This window comes from Sinohyriopsis cumingii, unplaced genomic scaffold (assembly GCF_028554795.1).
Source record: "Sinohyriopsis cumingii isolate HCF-2022 unplaced genomic scaffold, ASM2855479v2 utg001673l, whole genome shotgun sequence".
NCBI classification, from domain to species: domain Eukaryota; kingdom Metazoa; phylum Mollusca; class Bivalvia; order Unionida; family Unionidae; genus Sinohyriopsis; species Sinohyriopsis cumingii.
In genome coordinates, this window is record NW_028316034.1 from 71,631 (window position 1) to 95,630 (window position 24,000).

A 24,000-nucleotide genomic window follows, 5' to 3' on the forward strand; every position below is an offset into this window, starting at 1 on the left:
TTATTTAACACATTGTGGAGTGTAATACACAAATTAAGTTGTCAATATACAAGTGTATTTCAGACCAGCTGTCTTCATTTAACCAAAATTTCCATTATTTTGTTGTTTTTTCTCTGTGTAAATCCTAGTCACTAACAACAGGTCACCGCTTAAACATTTCACTTGTAAGCTAAATTTCAATTCATTTTCGGCTCCCAATCATTTATCTAAACAAACAACTATGGCAACAATCTTACCTTGATCCCGATGATGTCTAGATAAACAGGTAGTACTGTATTATGAAAATGATAATATTTTTTTAAAAATTGGTGACAAAATATTGAGGTTGGAGATATTTTGGGCAACAACATTTTTTAAAGCCAGCGCCAACCATGGTCAACTCCCAAGTTAGCCTTTATGCCAATGAGAGCTTGCTGTACAGAGTAATCAACACGGACCAGGATGCAGAACTATTACAAATAGGCATAGACCACTTACAACAATGGGAAAGGGACTGGCTAATGAAGTTCAATCCTGACAAGTGTGATGTAATCTGAATTACCAACAAGAGACGTATCATCCCAGCCATGTATTTAATCCATGGTCAAGAACTGACCACAACATCCTAGGCCAAATATTTGGAACTCACCATAGATAGTGTCTTATTATGGAACAGCCAGACTGGCTCAATTACAAAGAAGGCTAACAACACCATAGCTTTCCTTTATAGAAACCTGTCCACATGCCCCGAACAAGTAAAATCAACATGATACAAGTCCTTAATATGTCCACAGTTGCAGTATGCATCAACTGTTTGGGATCCATCTACCAAATCAAACATTGCTAAACTTGAAGCAGTATAAGTTTGGGCGGCACCATTTACTACTGGCAATTATCAGCAGTGACACAACTTTGTTCCAACATTTGGGATGGGAAGAGTTCAAGTCTGATGACAACAAGTGAAAGTTGTACTGAAATGAACACCAGCTAGATGACATCCCAACAGCACCACAAGACAGGAGCTTACACTAGAGAATATTCATGCAGATTACTCATCCCCTTCAAAAGAGTCAATGCATACAAGTATTCCTTCCTCCCATTAAGAATCTGCCTGTAGAACTAAATTCCTATCATCCAACCTAGTCAACCCAAAATCAATCAATACTTTCAGATTAGGGGTTGTTGTGGAGATTGCTTTGGTCCCAACCAGAGATGTTTTTATCCTGTTTCTAAATGCATTTGGATCAGTCTCACCACACGTACAAAGTTCACATAATGAGTAAGTATGTTACTGAGGAATGCAGCACATCATGGGAAGAAGAAAAAGTGTATGTTTAATTTAGTGTACTCATCAGCAATATCGGCATTTTCCCAAAATCAACTAATGATGAAGAACTAATAACTTATGGTCACATAGTGTATATAAGTACATGATAGGTGGCGTTATGCTGAAAAAATGCTGAAATTCAGAATACCATGATACCATAGAACCCACAAAATCATATAAACCCATCATACATTATGCTGGCTCTGCATTCTCGAAAATTCCTTATACTCCAACGCTGTATTATTGTGGGCTCTATATTATCATGGCAAACAGGATTTTCCAATTAATTTTGGACATGTGATGTCTAGTGGTTGTTTACAGATGTAAAGCTGTACCCAGTAAGGATGCAAGTATCTTACAGCACAATTTACTCTAAAATGCCAAAAAAATTTTATAAGTTTAAATTGAAAAAGAATGGACATCACTTTTTGTAAAGTGCATACAATTCCATTGATCATCATATAAACAATTGCAGTCAAAATTGCTATACCTGCATCTGCTTTGATTACAAAACATATTCAGTGTATTGTCTGATGTTTGATGATTACAGGTCATATACTGATGGTGACATACATTTCCTTACTAGGATAAGCTTGGAATATCATTCCATGGTAGCTAATATAGACCAAAATTGACAAAATGTTGTTTATGATCAAACTTCTGTTACATATATAAGAATACAATAACAGTTAAACATTCTTGAAATCAGTAATGTTTCAATAATAATAACAATAATAATGATATTATATTGATATTAATAATAATTTCTTATATATTCATATTTCTTTGCTCATATTGCATTTAAAATTCATATAAAGTTAAATAAAAACCTTTTAATTGGTAATGTTGTTATTCATGGATTTCCACTTTAATTACAATTTTATGTTTGATTTGATCATTGGAACCTATTTTATGTGAAAATATTACCATGATAATATAGAGTTATTCCCCCATGGTACGCTAATCTGGGTCAGCTACCATATGATGTTTCATTTACATTTATATACTTCAATTGACAAAGATTTTTTACTGGAATAGACAGAGGGAAAGTCATTGAAACTTTACAAATTAGAAGTAAGCAGCAATACCAAAACAGTTTTCATATGTACTGATTATAGTACAAGTCACAAAGGTCAGGTGTGCGCATTTACTCCTTTTAAGGGGCCTCGAGTGGCCAAGTGGTCTAAAGCGCTCTCCGTTACAGATCACTGCCATCTCTCCTCTGTCTGCACAGGTTCGAGTCTCGGATTCAGCCAATGTGGGTATGTAAGAAAGCTTGCTAGCAGCTTCTCATGGGTCAGTGGTTCTTTCAGGAGTTTTCCCAGGTTCTTCCTCCACCATTAATACTGGCCGCCATATATAGCCTATCATATGCTCAAAAATGGCACTAAACCCCACAACAACAACAACTACTCCTTTTAAATTAAATATAAACTGTTCTTGTAAAATTTGGTAAGACTAATTTTCTTTAACCAAGGTAAATTTAATCCTGATTATTTATCAGTATGGACTTTACAACAGTGGCCTTGTATTAAACTTGGATCAAAATAAGAGCGCGTCGAGTGGAATCGTCACAATCGAAGGACGTACGACTTTATTTATCAATATGCATAGCTTTCATTGTGACATCCCAGCACGCGACATTCAATCCTGATTGTACTGGATCACATCTTTAGGTTCATTTTGTCCAAAAGTGTCTACGTACTTTAACACTGAGTTTGCTGTATGCACCTCCGGGCGTCTAAACAATGACGTTTCAAAGGAATATGGATGGATAAGAATCCAGATGAAGTGAATACTTGCCACTTAATGGTATGCAGAATCATGACACCCATTAGTGAAATAGTCGGTGCTGAATGCCTACATGACCCGTCTGACTTGCACCCACGTTATAGAACATTGAATTACCGCGATAATTACAGCGTTCCGGGCTACACAAAAAATGGAGCTAAAATACTTTGATTTTGTTATTGTGCATACCTAAAATTATTACAGAAATTAACCATTTTAGTTGACAAACTACCATAGTAACAAGAAAGATAGAGTATTTTTTTTATCATTAACAATGCTATTTTCATTAAAGAGATACTGTAGAAAGCGTCATTAGTGACGTAGCTCTTCAACCGTTTAAACTACAAAAGGTGCACCCAAATCATGGTTTTAAAATGCTTATATCAACAGAACACCTATTGAAATTATAATCGTTTCTATGAGATGATGTGCAGCACTATACACTTCATTCACAGTTGGGTTTAAGAAACTAAGATAACATAAGATAATGTCGTTAAAAATAGATATCACCAAACTTTATCTGTATGATATTCTCGGAGTTTCAGAAGATGCGAGTGAAAAAGAGGTGAGTAAAGAACGAGGATTTTAAAATTTTGCGATAGACTTGTTTAGTAACCTATTTCCGTGGTTACCCATTGATCTTTTTTCAAAACACTTCTTCCCATAGAAAACAGAATTTATTAATGAGCATGATGAGAGAGAGAGTATACTCCAGCGGATATTGCAGACTGTCTAGATTAAAACCATGCAGATATTAAGCATAGTTACAGGTAGTGATGAAACGATACACTTTAACCGCTAGTCCTACATGTAAGACATAGCACATTTTGATTTTGTTGGGGTCTCCAACAACATAAATATCAGCGTCGGGTCTTACAGGTAGGACTACTTAACCGCTAGTCCTACATGTAAGACATAGCACATTTTGATTTTGTTGGGGTCTCCAACAACATAAATATCAGCGTCGGGTCTTACAGGTAGGACTACTTAACCGCTAGTCCTACATGTAAGACATAGCACATTTTGATTTTGTTGAGGTCTCCAACAACATAAATATCAGCGTCGGGTCTTACAGGTAGGACTACTTAACCGCTAGTCCTACATGTAGGACATAGCACATTTTGATTTTGTTGAGGTCTCCAACAACATAAATATCAGCGTCGGGTCTTACAGGTAGGACTACTTAACCGCATATTGATACGATTCACGATTCACTGTCTACGATACGATACATTATCGATACACGTATCAGCTTGATGGTCTTTCCATCTTTAGAATGTCTGTCAATGGTAGGTGATGCTCTTTAATGTGTGTTGACATACTGGTTGTATTTCCAGTATGCAGATTATAGACAGACATAGCGTCTATTCTCATCGAAGTCCTGAATGTATAGCATGTTCTGATATCGATTGACATTGGAATGAGTAGTCACAGTTTCAGGAATATCTCACACACTTGGCAGCCCGTATGGACACTCTTCCACAAATTGGTATGTAATTAATATACTTACTGTGCTGTTTTTATCCTGGTTGAATAAAAATCTGACACTGAACAAAATGAAACATTACTTACAATTCCAATAGACATAATATATTTTTATTCATTTTGTTAAAAAATAATAGTTCAACTTAAATCAATTTTGGCATTCCCTGCTTTTATCACTTTCCAGCCAACTGAAATGTAGGCCATCAAAACTTGAAAACTGGTTCATTTCTTTCATGAGAATTTAAATTTATTAGAGAAAAGACATCTGACTAAAACATTATGATTTTACTTTGTAGAAAAGCATTGTTATTGGTTGCCTGTTGTGTGAGATATTCCTGAAAATTTTACTTTCTTTACGATGTCAGTCGACAATAAAACACGCTACGCAGCGCTGTTAGTTAGGCTGTAAGACCCTGATGCCCAAAACATAAATATCAGCGTTGAGGTCTTACATGTAGGACTAATTCTCACCCACAACAAGATTGGCAGCATGATTTACCCAAATACACCCAAATATAACCATATACACCCAAATACTATCCAGATACTCCCAAATACTATCTAGAAACAAGCATGTGCTAAATTTACTACAAAATAAAATTTTTAATTCATTGCAAAGTTATGTTCTGGGTCAAAATGAAATATGTTAAATTACAAAAATAATTGGAAATTCTTTGTACGAAACATAATGAACATCTCCAATTTCCATTTGCTCAGAAATTATTGACAGAGTCCGGGACGACATAAATGTCCCTAAATTCATACTTAATAGCAGATATCTATATTCTAGATTTGTGGGCACTTTTTCGACATTTAAATAGGATTAGCTATTGGCCACAAGTGTGTCTTCCACCCCATAGATCTTTGTTCGAAACATTCAAAGATTTTTATGTACTCATGTTCCCACCCTCTGATATTTATATGTTGTTTTTTCCATATGAAATCAAATAGAATTTTGAAAAGAAAATGTATTTATATGATCGTTTTTGTTGCGGTGGTTGCTCTTAATTTGCTACTTTCTTGGATGAGTCATTCTCTGAGGTTCCTGCATATACAGGCCTCTTATTTCCTCCTCTCCCAATACTTGATAGCTTAATCTTGTTATGTTTTATACTATTGTTATGAAAGAGATTTTGTGTATCATAACCTTCTCATTTCTTGCTATGAGAAGGAATTTGCCCATGGTGAGAGATAGAGCAAGAGAGAGAAGAAAGAGTCATTCATAATGGTGTATATACAGCTAAATATTTGGGAATGAGGTACGGAATCGCTGTAAAGAAACACAGCTGTTCTAACTCTCAATGAACGAATTTTATTTAAATAATTGATATATCTAATACAATATTCTAGAGATACATCTATAAAGCCTTTATATTTAAATACATGAAATACATATAAGATTATACTTTTCCTTTGAGTTTGCCAACTTCTTACATTTGTATAATTTCTGTCTTTTAATAACTAAATCTCGACTAAATTCATGATAGCCAAAGAGTATAAAATTCATTAGTTGCAACATGCTGCAACAATCATTTTAAAGAAACATATTTTACTAAATTTAAAGTAGAATACTAAATTGGAATAGGTTACTGAGACATTATTCTTTATTACTTAAAGAAACTTTTATTTCCAAATTAAATCTAAACCTGAAGTTTGTAGAAAATTTGTCTTTTCCAATAATACAATTAAACATTCCATTACATAATACAATATAAAATAGAAAAAAGTCACAAATCTGTTGCAAAAAATATGAACTTTACCATTAAAATCTCAAATACTAAAAAGTGTCTATTTTTTAAAGAAGTTTACGATTACAGATGAGTCTTACCTGTAAAGAAAGACAGAGCTGTTCTGACTATGAACAAATTATTTCTGCGTAAGTCTGCTCTCTATTTATACACAGTGCTTATGTTTGCTCATTTCGAAACAGAACAAGACTCTTGTCCTTTCCCACAAGAAACACATGAATCATCTAACTTAATTATCCATTACGTATTTTGTAATTTCCCTGTTTAGCAGCTTTGCACCAAATCTAAATTGCTGACCTTTTGGATACAAGAGAAATGTATTTTATGGGTTTTTGCATTTGCTCATAAAGTGCGATCTTTATTAAAATAGTATACAGTTGTAGTACAGAAATAGTTAAAATTAATCTCAATATATTTTAGTGGGAAATTACTTTCAATATAATTTAATGAAAAATTACTTTTAATACAATTTAGAGAAAATTTAAATCTTAATTCTTTTACTCAAAAATTCTGTCATAATACTATCACCCATTGACATATTTGTCTAGATAACTGCTGTCATAATACTATCAGCCATTGACATATTAGTCTGTGGATAATTGCTGTCATAATACTATCACCCATTGACATATTTGTCTTTTGGATAATTGCTGTCATAATACTATCACCCATTGACATATTTGTGGATAATTGCTGTCATAATACTATCACCCATTGACATATTTGTCTGTGGATAATTGCTGTCATAATACTATCACCCAGTGACATATTTGTCTGTGGATAATTGCTGTCATAATACTATTACCCATTGACATATTTGTCTGTGGATAATTGCATTAGATGATCCCTATTTCCAGTGATCGTGGCCAACGATCTTCCTACCATCCGTGTTTGCTATGTATATGCTATAATGTTTTGTCAGCTATATAATATAGTTTCTGTGTCTGGACTGGCTGTTGTGTGGTTACTTTTTTTCTTTTAGTAATTTGTTGTTTATTTCTCCTAGGAAAGATATATACTCTAATGATCAATATATATATATATATATATATATATATATATATATATATATATATATATATAGTTTGCTGAAGCAATAAAGTGAAACTGGTCACAAATTCTATGTTTTGGTTTTGTTTATTTTATCATTTAACATTATATAAACAATGCTGTTGGGCATTTCTGCACACTTATCATGGTTTCCATCACCAATATTGAAGCAAATTGCATACCGAATTCAACCAATTGACAAGAATAAAATGCTGCAGCGCTTACCATTTGAAAAGAGGCAATTGTCACCAGAATATTCTGTTCAAAATAATATTCATTTTGATAGACTGGATAACATTTCTATGTTTTCATGACTCGCAATATATTGGCCTATTCTGTGCATAGCTTTGAAAAGATGTAATATTTATCCATCGGGCTATGGAAATGAAATACATTACTTTGGACTATTTCTGTCAGCATGTCAGTTGAATAATTATTTCAGGTTTATAGTTGGTTTTACAACATTCAATGTAACTTTGCCAATAAATATCAAGAGATATTAAGCAAACTGAAGATCTTGTAAAAAAATTAGTAAAGTTCAACATTTTAAAAATATAAATAAGTTATTATGTTGAAGAGAAACAACAATGAATAGGATATAATAAGTTTACAAAGTCCCATTTATGGTGAAAAAATACCAAAGAATTTAGAAACAGACTTTACGCCGGGCAATTTCCTGAGAATCCCATTCTAGCAGCAGGTTGACATTTTGGATAGCAGACAATTTTGTATGTGTGGGACAACTTCTTGCAAATTTGGAAACTTGGATTAAAATGCAATTTCATTTTAAGGTATATATTTCCATCATTTATATAATGTATTTATTTGTATGATTCTAAAAGATATATCATAAATAGGATTTTCTGGGTTAAAAGTTCAAAAACGTCATGGAGTAGGTCTTCATGTTGACATTTAGAAATCACATTTTCATATGCATTTAGGGTAGAAATGTGGGATATTTTTGTACACTTTATGAATATCACTTGTTATGTATATTTGATTTAATTTATATCTGATTTGATTAATATTTATTTTAATTTTATTGTGTTTTTGTCAGCATTACATTTTTTTAATTCTATTACATGCTATTATAATATAATCTTGTTTACGTGATTTGGAAATTGTTTCCAGAAAATAGTTTGACCTTGACTGTTCATTTGTAAACACTTAAAGCTGACCTAATTCCTGACTTTAATTCAAAATTAGTAACAGCCACATGAACAAGTTCTTTTTTTGATTTATTTTTATTGTTGGAATAATAAGGGTGAGACCGAGGTTGTATTGGATACATGACCATGACCATTTGTATATAGTTTTTAGTGAAGTAAACAGCTTTTTTTTATTCTTAGAGTAAAATGATTGGTTTTTGTCAGGGTCACGTTGAGAGTATATGATGTAAATATAATCATTTTACCCTCATCCAGGCATCTGTTTTGCGCAGTATTCAGGTTTCATACCAATATCTATAAAGAATTTATTTGATCTGGGCTTAAAACGCTTGATGTCAAGTTGTTTTCTTCTGTTGTAGCCAGTTTTTTAGTTATATGTTAATTTTTCTTCATATTATTTGGATTTTGTCGGGACTCGAACTTGAATTCATTAGAACATTTCATTATTAGAACTTCTAAATTTTAAGTTTTGAATTATTCTTGGATTATTTTTGGATTTGATTCTTAAAACTGTAAGTTCTTATTTTGTTCCTCATTTTCACAGTATTTTTCCTGGGAAACAAATTATTTGTTAAATTTTTCAAAGCTTGTTGTTTTCACTCTTTCTTGTGTTTGTTTATACAAGCCTAAACACGTAACACACTTTCCTTTATTAAAGGATGATTGATCTTTCTTGATACAAATTGGATTTTTGACCAGAACCAACACATGATCCAATGTTTACAGGAATGTTCTATCGTTGCGCAGAATTACCTTATGTGCAGAATTGGTCAACATGGTGGGTATATATATGTACGTGTGTGTGTGTGGATCATCTGCGTCTATATTTGTTTTAAGAGAAATAAACATCAAATAACTAAAAGAAAAAAATTGGACCGCACAAAGGTCAGGCCAGACACAGAAACTATATAGCAGACAAAACATGAGATATGCATAGCAAAAATCGTTGGCCACAATCACTGGAAAAAGGGACTATCTTATGTAATTATCCACAGACAAATATGTCAGTGGGTGATAGTACAAAACGTAACATATTAATAAGGGGCCTGTATATGCAGGAACCTCAGAGAATGACTCATCCAAGAAAGTAGCAAATTAACAAGTAACATATAAATATCAGAGGGTGGGAACATGAGCACATAAAAGTCTTCGAATGTTTCGAACAAAGAGCCATGCGTTGGAAGACACACTTGTGGCCAATAGCTAATTATATCTAAATGTCGAATGTGTGCCCACATATCTAGAATATAGATATCTGCAATTAAGTATGCAAATTAGGGACATATATGGCATCCCGGACTCAGTCAATAATTTCCAAGCAAATAGTAATTGGAGACGTTTGTTACATTTCATACAAAGAATTTCTAATTGCTTTAGTAATTTAACATATTTAATTTTGACCCAGATCATAACTTTACAATGAATTAAAAAAATTATTTTGTAGTAAATTTATTACATGCTTGTTTCTAGATAGTATTTAAGAAATTTTGGGTAGTATTTGGACAGTATTTGGGTAAATTGTGCCACCCCGACAAGATTAACAAATTGCTTTCAGACCTGTTAGTTCTCAGTGATTTTAATTCAGCCTTTTGAGCCATTTTAGGCTGCCCATTTGATTAGATGCATCACTCATCATGGCTACAACAACCATTGTTTGACTTGACATTTTAAGTTGCCACATTTTATTAGATACATCACTCATCTTGGCTACAACAACCATTGTTTGACTTGACATTTTAGGCTGCCCCATTTGATTAGATGCATCACTCATCCTGGCTACAACACCCATTGTTTGACTTGACATTATAAGGCTGCCTCGTTTCATTAGATACATCACTCATCCTGGCTACAACACCTAGTGTTTGACTTGACATTTTAGGCTGCCCCATTTGATTAGATGCATCACTCATCCTGGCTACAACACCCATTGTTTGACTTGACATTTTAGGCTGCCCCATTTGATTAGATGCATCACTCATCCTGGCTACAACACCCATTGTTCGACTTGACATTTTAGGCTGCCCCATTTGATTAGATGCATCGCTCATCCTGGCTACAACACCCATTGTTTGACTTGACATTTTAAGCTGCCCCATTTGATTAGATACATCACTCATCTTGGCTACAACAACCATTGTTTCACACTGCACAAATGCTTTAAAAAGATCTTATTACCAATTTCATATCTTCACTAAACTCGGCAGTCATTACTGTGTTGTCTTCAAAACAGAACAAATATATCCCTATTGTGATCAGCCATTCAGTTTTTAAATGATTATCATCATGGAGACAAATATTCCATTCAGTTTTTAAATGATTATCATCATGGAGACAAATATTCCATTCAGTTTTTAAAGACTATCATCATGGAGACAAATATTCCATTCAGTTTTTAATAAAATAATAATATAAAATAGAGACAAACAATCATACATATAATTATATTGTTATAAAGGATATACAATATATTAATTTAAATTATACAATTTTATATTGTGCATTGGCATTAAGTTCTAACTTATGAATCCAGTAAGTTTCTTTTATGAGTCTATTCATGTCACCATGCACAATATCTATTGGCGTGAAAGAAAAATCAAGTAGAGAGTGATTATTGGTGTTAAAGTGTGTTGATATATTAGAGGAAAACTGAGGATCTCTATAATTTTTTTTATGAAAGCAATGATTATTCATTCTCTTAGAAACTTGTTGTAGTGTTTGTCCAACATATTGCATGCTACATTTTTTACAGGTTATTAAATAAATCACATCTGTTGATATGCAGTAAGTGTTATCACATAGAGGAAATACCTCTTTTGTATTGGCACTACTGAAAGAAGTACTTTCTCTTATGTTTGCACATTGAGAGCACTGGTATCTGTTACATTTAGATGACAAAATGTGTATTTTTTTATTTTCTGTCTGTTTAGTTCTAATTAAAAAATCTTGCAAATTCTTGGGTCTTCTATAAGCAAGAATTGGTTTAATTTTGAAAAGTGATTTGACGCTGGTTTTATTGGATAAATTTAGGAGACTATAATATTTATTAATTATGCGACCTTTATTAGGTAATGAAGGATTATATTGTATTGTGAAAGGAATTACATCTCTCTCTATTTTACATTCTGCTGTGTTTAAAGCCTCATGTTGAATAAGATTACGGGCTTTGTTCAGTGCAGAATCAATTATATATATAGAATAATTTCTATTTTGGAAATAAGTTTGTAATTTATTCAAAGAATTTTGTAATTGACAATCATCTGAAATAATGTGTTAGTATCTTTTGGCCTAGCTATATGGTATACCGTTTTTACATGACATGGGATGACATGAAGAATATTCTACATATTGGTGGATATTAGTTTCCTTGATATGAATATTTGTAGAGATAGTGTTATCAATATTTTTTATTACATTTACATCTAAAAATGAAACCTGCGTACTTGATGCAGTACGAGTAAATTTAATCGTCGGATGAAAATGATTTAGGCGATCAATACATTTTTTCAGTTCTTAATTTCAGTGGTTCCAGATCATAAATATGTCATCTACTAATCTGAACCAAACAGATGGATTAAACTTTTCGTTTTGAAGAAAATCTTTTTCTAATTTACCATGAAAAGGGAAGCGTATGAAGGAGCCATAGGACTACCCATTGCTGTACCCATTATTTGTATGTAATTCATATTATTAAATTGAAAATAATTGTTTTCCAAGATAAGTTTTATTATTTTACAGATATCTTCACTAGATAGTGTGCTGTTATTAGGATTGTTATCAATAAAATATTTAAACGCTTCAATACCATCTGCATGCGGAATGTTGGTATATAGTGATGTTGCATCTAATGATACAAGGATTGAGTTATCAGACAGCTGTGGAATAGACTTCAACTTTTTAATGAAATCAGTGGTATCTTTAATGTATGATGGAAGTGATTTCATTAAAGGTTGTAAAACACTATCAATAAATTTGGATATGTTTTCAGTATATGAATTACAAACTGATATAATGGGTCGTCCTGGATAATTTAAAGGTAAATTATGGTCAGGATTTTTATGAGTTTTGGGTAATATGTAGAATTGAGGTGTACGTATGTTAAGAGGGAAAGTATCAAATTCCTCATATACGGAATTATTATTTTTAGTAATCTCATTAATGCATGTTGAAATTTTTTATTTAATTCTATTGACAGGTTTTTGTTAATATGTTTGTAGTATTTTTCATCATTTAATTGACATTCAACTTCTTTAACATAATCATCTTGATTCATAATAATAATAGTGTTTGATTTATCAGCCTTTTTAATAACTATACTGTCATTATTCATTAGATTATATAAAGACTTAATTTCGTCCTTAGAAATATTACTATGATATTGCTTTTTATGATCATCAGTTAATATCTCTTTTGTGATCGCGTCAATATAAAAATCTAAAGATGATTTAGTTGTGTTAAAATAACGCATTTTTTTTAGAATGAAAAGAAATCAATTTACTCTCTGAATTGTTGTATGCTTTATCATAAAAAAATTCTTTTAATTTTAAGCGTCTAGAAAAATTAAAAATTTCTTCAGCTAATTTAATTTTATTGTGACATTTTGGTTTGGGACAAAATTTTAGCCCTTTGCCGAACAGTATATAGCCATTATCAGTTAATATTCTATGTGAGAGGTTTAAGACTGTTTCTTTACCTCTCTTAATTTGTTTTCTTCGTTTTGTTTCTTTTTTCCACTCTCTTCTACTTTTGAATCTGTGGAACCTCCTATTATTTTGTCTTGTGATGTCGTCTCTATTAGCCCTTGTAAAATCTTTACCAGGTTTGTCAGTGTCTTTCTCGTGGTCACTGTTTCTGATTCCCCCCATTGTACGGCTTCTGTATATGTCTTCTTTGTTATGCCCTGGGGAGTCAAGTATTTTCGCTGTTGTTCATCCTGTTGATTCTTGTTTGAATTTACAAAATTCCTATTTATGTTGACTCTTTGGTTTACTGAAGTTTTGGGAGGTGCTATATGTGTTATACTCTTCCTTGCTGTAGTTTCTATGGGTTTTGAATACTTCCTTTCTTGCTCTTCATTATTCTGTTGTTGTGATGTTTTGCTGCTTTTCTGCTGCTGCTTTTTTGGTTGTTGATGGATTATTTGCTGTTCTCCAGTTTTTTTTATTTGTTTATTTTTCTCTTCTTTACTCTTTCGTAAATTGTTCAGTTTTTCATTTTGCATCAGAAGTATATCATTTTTCGTTGATTCTGTTTTTTGATATACTTCTTGGTCGAAACTGAAAAGGCTTTTGCCCATCTAGTTTCTTCCTCAGTTCATCTCTAACATTTTCCATCTGTTTTCCGACGTTTTGTGATATTTTTTGTTGTTCTTCTGCTAATCTCTCACATCTGTTTAGCAAGACTTTATGTAACAGACTGTTGATAGAATCTTGGAAATCTTCATTTCCGCTTCCTATGTATATCTTCAGTTTCAGTCGTAAACCTGATGGAACGATCCCCTCCTCAACACATTTGTTCAAGAAACTGCTGTGAAGGCTGCTTTTCATTTGTTTTTCAGATAGTTTCAATATTTGATATTTCAAAGATATATCACCATTCAGTTTTTAATGGATTATCGTCATGGAGGCAAATATTCCATTCGGAGGTTCATATTATTTGTGCATAGAATGCACTCAGTATTGATACTGTCGTAATGAGAGATCTTCTCCTCCAGCATTCACTGTACCACAACAGATACTGTTTTTTGTCATCTGTCTGTTGATGTACAATATGTAATGACCAGAGTGAATGAGATTTTTCTTTCATGAAGTTTTGTGTGTGTGTGTGTGTGTGTGTGTGTGATTTGGATTTTTAACATAGCTTCAACAATTTTTTAGTCACATCACTATGATCTGCCTGCAGTGTGGCAGTTTATAGTGATGTCTAGCACTGGGGCATCATGCTGCATGTAAAGTTATTTGGGTTTTTTCTAGATGATAAGGCTGTTAAAATGCTTTACTCATCATTTATTTACAGTTAATTTTCAGAAAATCAGTCACAGACTGATTGGTAATTTTGTCATTTTTATACGTATACATTAATATGGTATAGTTTGATCATCAGAAATATGTAGCTACTGATTGGAGAAATTTTCATAAAACAGGTAAATGACACTTAGGTGTCATGAAATTGTATCTTTCAGTCAAATATCAGGGCCAGAAAAATCTGAAATATTTTAACTGCATGGTACCTAAATAAAATATAAAATGTATACTTTATATTTTAAGAAGTGAAACATTGGCAAGACTTAATAAACATTTCTTGAAATGTGGGTACAACTTGACAAAACATTTCATGAAATTTGGGTACAACTTCAAAAAGCATTTCATGAAATGCGGGTGCAGTTTAAAACATTTCATGAAATGTGGGTACAACTTGACAAAACATTTCATGAAATGTTGGTACAAAATGACAAAACATTTCATGAAATGTGGGTACAACTTGACAAAACATTTCATGAAATCTGGGTACAACTTGACAAAACGTTTTGTGAAATGTGGGTACAACTTGACAAAACATTTCATGAAATGTTGGTACAAAATGACAAAACATTTCATGACATGAGGGTATAACTTGACAAAACATTTCATGAAATGTGGGTACAACTTGGCAGAATGTTTTTTGAAATGTGGGTACAGCTTGACAAAACATTTCATGAAATGTGGGTACAATTTAACAAAGCATTTCATGAAATGTGGGTACAATTTGACAAAGCATTTCATGAAATGTGGGTACAACTTGACAAAACATTTCATGAAATGTGGGTACAACTTAGCAAACATTTCATGAAATGTGGGTACAATTTCAGAAAAGATTTCATGAAATGTGGGTACAACTTAGCAAAGCATTTCATGAAATGAAATGTGGACATAGCTTAAGAAAGCATTTCACTTTTGTTCCTACTACAAGTTTTTTTGTTATCTTCAGATCATAAAAGCCTACAGAAAACAAGCCTTGAAATGCCATCCTGACAAAAATCCAGACAACCCAGAAGCAGGTAGGTTTAAATGAGGAAATAACAAATTTCAATCTGTCTGCCCTCCAGCTGTCATCCTGTCATTCATATTCATAGTTCCAGTGGACTGCTGACCAATATCATATATTGGCCTGTATGTGTCAATTATTATAATATTGTATTGGCCTGTATGTGTGTCAGTTATTACAATATTGTATTGGCCTGTATGTGTGTCAATTATTATATGTAATAGGTCAGCAACCACTGCTTTTGTAATTTTTGTACTGTATTGTGATGTCATGAAAATCCTTTTCATATGGGTACACATATGTAAAAGAAGTTTGTTGTTTTTTTTTTGCATGGAATATTAATTTCTCTCTCCAGTATATTCCCTGTTCACATTAATATTAAGAAAGTAAACTGTGGAACATCACCCTACCCCACTGCACAGGATTGATGAAATTTCGTCTATCCTGGCTATATAAGATAAAAACAAAGGGAAGAAACTCTCTCCAATTTACACCTGTATACATTTCAAGATATATTACCCATATATTGAGTGTTTACCAGTTTATGCTTTTGGTGTGATATAATCAGTTGATAAACTCTGGTGACATAATGGAACATGCAAAGTTTAATTTCAAAATAGCCGCTGATATTTATGAAATCATGTCTCCCTCAAGCTGCCTAGCTCTGCATCAACCCTTAGTTCTTTAAGATGGGTCATGTTTTATTATGAGACTTCCAGATTAGTGGAGAATTTGTCTGTGCTTGATCAATCACCATTTTCTTCTTACTGAAATTCCGACAGTTGGCATGTGTTGTAGTCTACTCACCACGATGCAAAGGTGATTGGCAGGACCACATATTGCCAGTGCTCGGATGTCTTGCAATTTAGATTTGGTGAGACAAGATGACTTTATTTACTCATCTTTGCTTGAATCTCATCTTTCATTGCTTTACACTCACAATCTTTGAAAAGTCATTGCTGTTCTGTGGCTTTATTGAAGATGTGCAGATGATGGCAGTACAAAAGCTGCCTCTCAAGCTTTCCTCACCATTTCATCTGGGTTTGTTTCAGTCACATCAGTCTCAGCTATAATGGAGAGATGATTGTGCCAAATGTGACATGGCTAAACCCAGCTAAACAACAGTAGTTTCAGTACAGTCTAACTTCAAGTCAAAGCCAGCCCCTTAGTTTGGAGGCAGTATAATAAAGATGGTAGGAAGATAAATTTGTTTCCTCAAGTCTCTCAACAATCACCAGTGATTTGAAACCCTTAACTGACAACATGACTGTGGGCATCAGATTCCCAGATTTTCCCCATATTTAAAATTTTTCTGCAGTGATAGGCAATCCATTTCAGATGGGGTTTGGATTTGTTGTCAGCTTCCTCCTCATTTGTGTGGCTGATACAAAGATGGCAGAAGTTTTACATAAGGAGATCTCTTCTTTGCTCACCAAGCAGGCAGTAAAGAGAATTTGCAAACAAAATTCTCCAGAGTTCTATTCCAGACATCATTGCTTCCCAGCTTTCCATCCATCAGATGGAATTCTTCACCATTCTAAAGCTCTTGCATCTCCTTATATGCACATCTCTTGGATTATTGAGCTTGCAGAGTTGATTTCCAGAAGGGAGTGGATTTCTGTTTGAGTATTTTGGCAATTTAGCATGTTCCTTGCCCTTGCTAAATTTATAACAAGAATGAAACCAAATGGATTTGGATTAAGTAAAATCACCAGACACCTTGTACATGAGCGAAATGTTTATAATAATGAAGTATGAAAATCTTTATAAACCCCCACATAAATACTAATGCAACAAACAATGGGGAAAAAAACAATGAAATAAAAGTGGAAACAAGATTACTATGTTATAGTTTAAAATAAAGGCACAATGCTCATTGCTTTACACAAAAAGGTTAGTGATCTTTCAGCAGTGCAACAAAACAGGATTGGCTTGCATAAACGTGCTATCTACAAGACAAAGCTGGAGCTAGACACTCCTATACATACGTTCACTGGATAGATATTAAGATATGCTAAATGATACTGTCATTGTCATGTACATCTCATGTAGTTTTGAATTTACCAGATGGTGAAAATACTTGTAATAAAAATGTGTGTGGTTCATATCATCAGATGTATTGTTCAAAATTCAAATTCACAGTTAATAATATACATTCTTTAAATGAGTTTATCCAAGGTCTGCATCACCTTCTTCTTTGGAATTTCAGCAACTTCTGTATGGAATGCCAATATCTTATGAACATCAAGGTACACATTCTGTGGTAATGATTAACCAGTGCAACAACTGATTTCTCAATGTCGCACCACCAAACATTGAAATAGCCACATATCATGCTGCTGTGTTGCCAACCATATTGCTCTGTTGCCAGCTATGCTGCTCTGCTATTGACTGCATTGGTCTGTTGCCAGCTGTGCTGCTCTGCTATTGACTACATCGCTCTGTTGCCAGCTATGCTGCCCATTAAATACATATTACATTTAACTCTCTGCTTTAATATATATATATATATATATATATATATATATATATATTAAATAGTAAACTGACTATACTCCATATCTCAGAATAATTTAGTAATATAAAGTAAACCTTGCTTACCTCTATGGCTGTAGTAAACTGTGTGTAAAATAGATGACAAGATCTCGGAATCATTGTGCCAGCATGTAGAATATACATCCTATAAACAAGGGCAAGACCCAAGGTTACAGTATATGTGCATATCTTGGAATATGGATATCTTGCTGTGAATAGAATATGGATATCTTGCTGTGAATAGAATATGGATATCTTGCTGTGAATGGAATATGGATATCTTGCTGTGAATAGAATATGGATATCTTGCTGTGAATGGAATATGGATATCTTGCTGTGAATGGAATATGGATATCTTGCTGTGAATGGAATATGGATATCTTGCAGTGAATGGAATATGGATATCTTGCTGTGAATGGAATATGGATATCTTGCTGTGAATGGAATATGGAAATCTTGCTGTGAATGGAATATGGATATCTTGCAGTGAATGGAATATGGAAATCTTGCTGTGAATGGAATATGGATATCTTGCTGTGAATGGAATATGGATATCTTGCTGTGAATGGAATATGGATATCTTGCTGTGAATGGAATATGGATATCTTGCAGTGAATGGAATATGGAAATCTTGCTGTGAATGGAATATGGATATCTTGCAGTGAATGGAATATGGAAATCTTGCTGTGAATGGAATATGGATATCTTGCTGTGAATGGAATATGGATATCTTGCTGTGAATGGAATATGGATATCTTGCTGTGAATGGAATATGGATATCTTGCTGTGAATGATCTGTAACTATTACTCAGTAGTTTGATTTGTCAGGTTAGAAATAAAACCACTTGGTATGAATCCACTAAATGCACTACATACAATCATTCCAATGCCACATCAAGTTATTTTCTTGCACTATTTCATGACTGGCTTAATCCTTCTGGTCCACCATTTTATGTGCCTTTTGTGGATTGTCTAATGACCTAGTTGCACCTTTTTTCCCCGGTATTCTTGATGATCCATTTATGATCGCAGCCTTCATAAGACAGTTCTTGTATCAGATGAACATTGGCTTACAGCAAGAATTCCTCAGGAAATGTACCAGCTGGAGATTATGGTCTGCACAGACACTGGCTGATATGGTTGGGGAGCCCACCTGTTGCTCTACTTCACCATGGTCAATGGCAACTGGGGACTTGAGAAGAAAACCCTTTACATTAACCTTGAATAGATGAAACTATAGTAAATGACTTTAATTTTGGGAAGGATCTGCACTGTGCATGGGTAGTTCTCATAATGTCTAACAACTTGCTCTGGTGACCTACCACCATAAAGGTGGGGGGGGGGAGCATGTTACCTGACCTATGCATTCTGGTTTGGGATTTTCTCTGCTGATGCTCCCAGCTCAGTAACACATTCCAGATCAGTGCCACATTCCAGCTCAGTACCACATTCCAGATCAGGCACATTTCTGGCAAGCTCATGTCCAAGGCAGTTTACTGACAAAAAGGGGTAAGACTCCACACAAACTGGTCCCTTTGTCCTTCAGCAGATTAATTTTGCACTTTGGGGGCATCCAGTGATAGACCCCATTGTGTTAAGGTTGAACTATTGACTGCACACCTTCTCTCTATTCATGGACCCAGAATCCTTATCCATGAAAGCTATGTTAATCAATGAGAACTGGCTTTGGAGTTGTATGTTCCCTCCAATTGTTCTGATACAGAGAATAATACAGAAAATGAGGGGCCAGACAGGTGGGAATTTTTTTAAGATCAACGATCTGCTTGGTTTAGAGATACACATTCCCAGGAAAATCCATGTGTCTCCTAACCTGCTTACGCAACCTCAGTCACAGGTTTTCCATTCGTGCACCAACAGGCAGTTATAGAGAGGATCTCATGAGCAAAAAATTGCTCCATTTTTAAGGTATATGAGGGAAATGGCATGTCTGTAGGGACTGGTGTGAGGGCATCAACAGAATCTTTTTGCAGGCCTCGATCTCAGATTCTTGCTGTTTTCTCTAAATTTTTGAGGAGTAAAAGCTAGCTCCTATTAAAATATTAACCTTCAGCTTCTTGCTGTCCAACAGAATCAGATACCCTGGAAGAGGATATCACAACAAGGACCTATCATATTTGCATACCAGTCACTCACCCTGCTCCCTAAGTAGAATCTTTTGTTCAACTCCAACAAGTTTTGAGCCCCTAGCCAGAAAACACTGAGGCTGCTATTTTATGAAACACTTTTTATAGTGATAGCTTCAGTATGCCATGTGAGCAAGTTGCATGAACCAGAATTATCTCCAGTTCATGTACAACAATTCCTTGGTCCTGATGCTTCATGGCCACTCTCTTCTTGTAAAGGCTGAGTAACATGACATAACCCCTCAAGCCTGAACATCATGGCTTTGTAAAACAAACATAAATCATTTCTTATTGCCTGTATATTGATGATTACCTGTATAGTGATATTATATGTCATGTGACATATCATGTGATCAACAGTGTTGCTGGCTTCCTATTATGGAGGTGGTTTATTCAACTCAAGTGATATCTCCTTCAAAAGGTACACATTATAGGGGTTGAACGCTCTTGAACCTTCCTCCTGTCATTTATTCACATAATCATATCAGACAATTTCTCAATGGAGAAGTAAATTCTTTAGTAAATTATGTTTCTCTGAGAATATATACTCAGTCACTTTACTCTAAAGCCCTCCCACAGCTTCCTGCAACTGTGAGCATCTTTATGTATCACTCTGCTTAAACTGGTAAACATCTGTGTCTGTGTGTAGCATTGTAGCTGTGGGAAGAGGAGGTAATTGGTGAAAGTTTCTTCCCTTTGTCTTTGTGGTATATAGATGGGAAAAATACAGCTCTTGCCATCTGCCTTCACAGCCATGGGATTAGCATATCTTCTTGGCTGCCTGCACTGCCATGGGATGAGCATATCTTCTTGGCTGCCTGCACAGCCATGGCATGAGCATATCTCCTTGGCTGCCTGCACTGCCATGGGATTAGCATATCTCCTTGGCTGCCTGCACTGCCATGGGATGAGCATATCTTCTTGGCTGCCTGCACAGCCATGGGATGAGCATATCCCCTTGGCTGCCTGCACTGCCATGGGATGAGCATATCTCCTTGGCTGCCTGCACAGCCATGGGATGAGCATATCTCCTTGGCTGCATGCACTGCCATGGGATGAGCATATCTCCTTGGCTGCCTGCACTGCCATGGGATGAGCATATCTCCTTGGCTGCCTGTACAGCCGTGGGATGAGCATATCTCCTTGGCTGCCTGCACAGCCGTGGGATGAGCATATCTCCTTGGCTGCCTGCACTGCCATGGGATGAGCATATCTCCTTGGCTGCATGCACTGCCATGGGATGAGCATATCTCCTTGGCTGCCTGCACTGCCAGAAAGGACTTACCAGATGGAGCCAGGTATTTGTCTCTACTTTGGATCAACAGCCACATCGTCTGCTGTTACTGACAGTAGCAGGCAATGCCTGGCCTGGCCTGGCACATGAATGAAAGCAGAGTTAATCCAGTTATCACCTATTTTAGAACAGACCCGGCTGTAGTAGCTACTGGGTTGCCATTCTTTTTCATATTATATCATTGCATTTCCTAAAACTTTAAGTCTTATTAAAGTATTTTTTTCATATTATATCATTGTATTTCCTAAAACTTTAAGTCTTATTAAAGTATTTTATCATATTATATCACTGTATTTCCTAAAACTTTAAGTCTTATTAAAGTATTTTTTCATATTATATCATTGTATTTCCTAAAACTTTAAGTCTTATTAAAGTATTTTTTCATATTATATCATTGTATTTCCTAAAACTTTAAGTCTTATTAAAGTATTTTATCATATTATATCACTGTATTTCCTAAAACTTTAAGTCTTATTAAAGTATTTTTTCATATTATATCATTGTATTTCCTAAAACTTTAAGTCTTATTAAAGTATTTTATTCTTCTTAACTTGAAGAAAGGATATCCAGCTGCTGCTGTCTAACTTTTCTTTAATTTATGTCTGCCAGATAAATGTCTAACTTCTCTTTAATTTATGTCTGCCAGATAGCCAATAAATGTTAAGTTTATTTGTTTTAATAGGAGTGGAACGTTTTCTTTTTACTACCAGTGTGCACATTTGGAATCGGCTCTTGAACAGGCCAATTAATCTTTGAAATGGATTTTGAAAAATGTTCACCTGATAAAAAACAGCAGATTATGATGGGTGTGTGCTATTAATGAGAAATTGAAACCTGAAATCAATTCATTCATTTTTTAAAATTCAGTGCGAACTGAAAGGGTCCAAATTTTGTTGGAGTATTAAAGTTCTTTGTTACACATAAAGCTTTAAATTTTGTAAGCATTTACCCCATTCTCCTGTCTGTTGGGTAGGTTTTTGATTACATCACCGATGTCCCAGTTTTGCAAGTTACTTCCCCATCCTTCTGTCTGTTAGTTAGTTTTTGACTACATCACCTACATCTCAGTTTTATAAGCTTCTTTCACATTCTACTATCTGACTGATATTTTTTTTATTACATCACCTACATTCCTTTTAAAATACGCAGTATGAACACACATACAGCAAAGTTAAAGTATGTATGAAAGGAGTTTGATTATATATTAAGATGTTATGTAATAATACAGAAATTATTAATTAAGAATATAACAAAGTAATTATAGGGCAATCCTAGACATTTTTTATCAATATATTTATATTTTTTATTTCAGTGGAACTGTTTCACAAGCTATCCAAGGCTCTAGAAGTCTTGACTGATGCTGCAGCCAGGGTAATTTGCTTTCATAACACAGATTTTTAATGAAATATAGATTTGTCTATTTTTAATGAAATATAGATTTGTCTATTTTTAATGAAATATAAATTTGTCTAAACATGACTAGTAGATATATTACAATTATTGTTTCGGGGCCCCAAGTGGCCGAGTGGTCTAAAGTGCTCTCCGTTACGGATCACTGCCATCTCACCTCTGTCTGCGGCGGTTCGAGTCTAGGATTCAGCCAATGTGGGTATGTGAGAAAGCTTGCCAGTAGCTTCTCGTGGGTCGGTGGTTCTTTCCGGGGTTTTCCCGGGTTCTTCCTCCACCATTAATACTGGCCGCCATGTATAGCCTATCGTGTGCTGACAAATGGCGTTAAGCCCCAAAACAACAACAACAACAACAATTATTGTTTCCAATTTGAAAGAAGATTAAGCAGCAAATTTTTGAATTTGGAATTCCAGTAAAGATCACAGCTTTTACAGAAATATGTTAAGGTGATTAAATCTGTATTACTCAGAATTGTAAATCTGATTCATAAGCCACTTCTTTTTCAAAGAAATAACATTATTTTCCAGTCTTAGACAGGACACTGTACAGCATAACAGTTGGAATTCACCATCATATTAGGAATGTAACCATAAATACATTTTTATTTTGTCTTAGTGTCTGGAAACAAATAAATAATAAGGAAAGTAAAGTTTATACGCTGAAAATATTCTCACCTGGAATAAACATTTGATAGTTCTGGTGATTTAACTCAGATCCTCAAAAAATGAGTGTTCATGCAGTGGTATGTCAGTGTCACATTAATTTGTTACTGATGGCATCCAGTGAACATGAAATTTTTTGAATAATGAAAACTTTTAACATTTTAAAGTGCATCAAATTTGTAAGAATATGAACAGAAAACTCAATCTGTGAAAACCTCATTTACCTATGGACTGTGATACAAAGTGCTATTTTTATTTAATTCATCACTTTGTTTAAATAATTGTTTGTTTAAATGCTATAAATTTTTATTCTAAAATTTTTTATGACACTAAAATAGTGTTTACAGGATCACTAACTTTACTGAGCTGTTCCTTTTTGAAGTGTT

At 34.1% G+C, this 24,000-nt stretch overlaps 1 protein-coding gene across 1 annotated transcript in view; it reads left to right on the forward strand.

The window, feature by feature from the left end:
• The first annotated feature begins 3,501 nt into the window (after positions 1–3,501).
• The window catches only part of LOC149771761 (dnaJ homolog subfamily C member 17-like), a 60,479-nt gene continuing 39,980 nt past the window's right edge, over positions 3,502–24,000 (forward strand). The window contains exons 1-3 of the mRNA XM_089948153.1: positions 3,502–3,662; positions 15,513–15,582; positions 22,855–22,913. Coding sequence (XP_089804279.1) covers positions 3,585–3,662; positions 15,513–15,582; positions 22,855–22,913 — 207 coding nt within the window. The 5' untranslated portion in view covers positions 3,502–3,584. The remainder of the gene's footprint in view (positions 3,663–15,512; positions 15,583–22,854; positions 22,914–24,000) is intronic.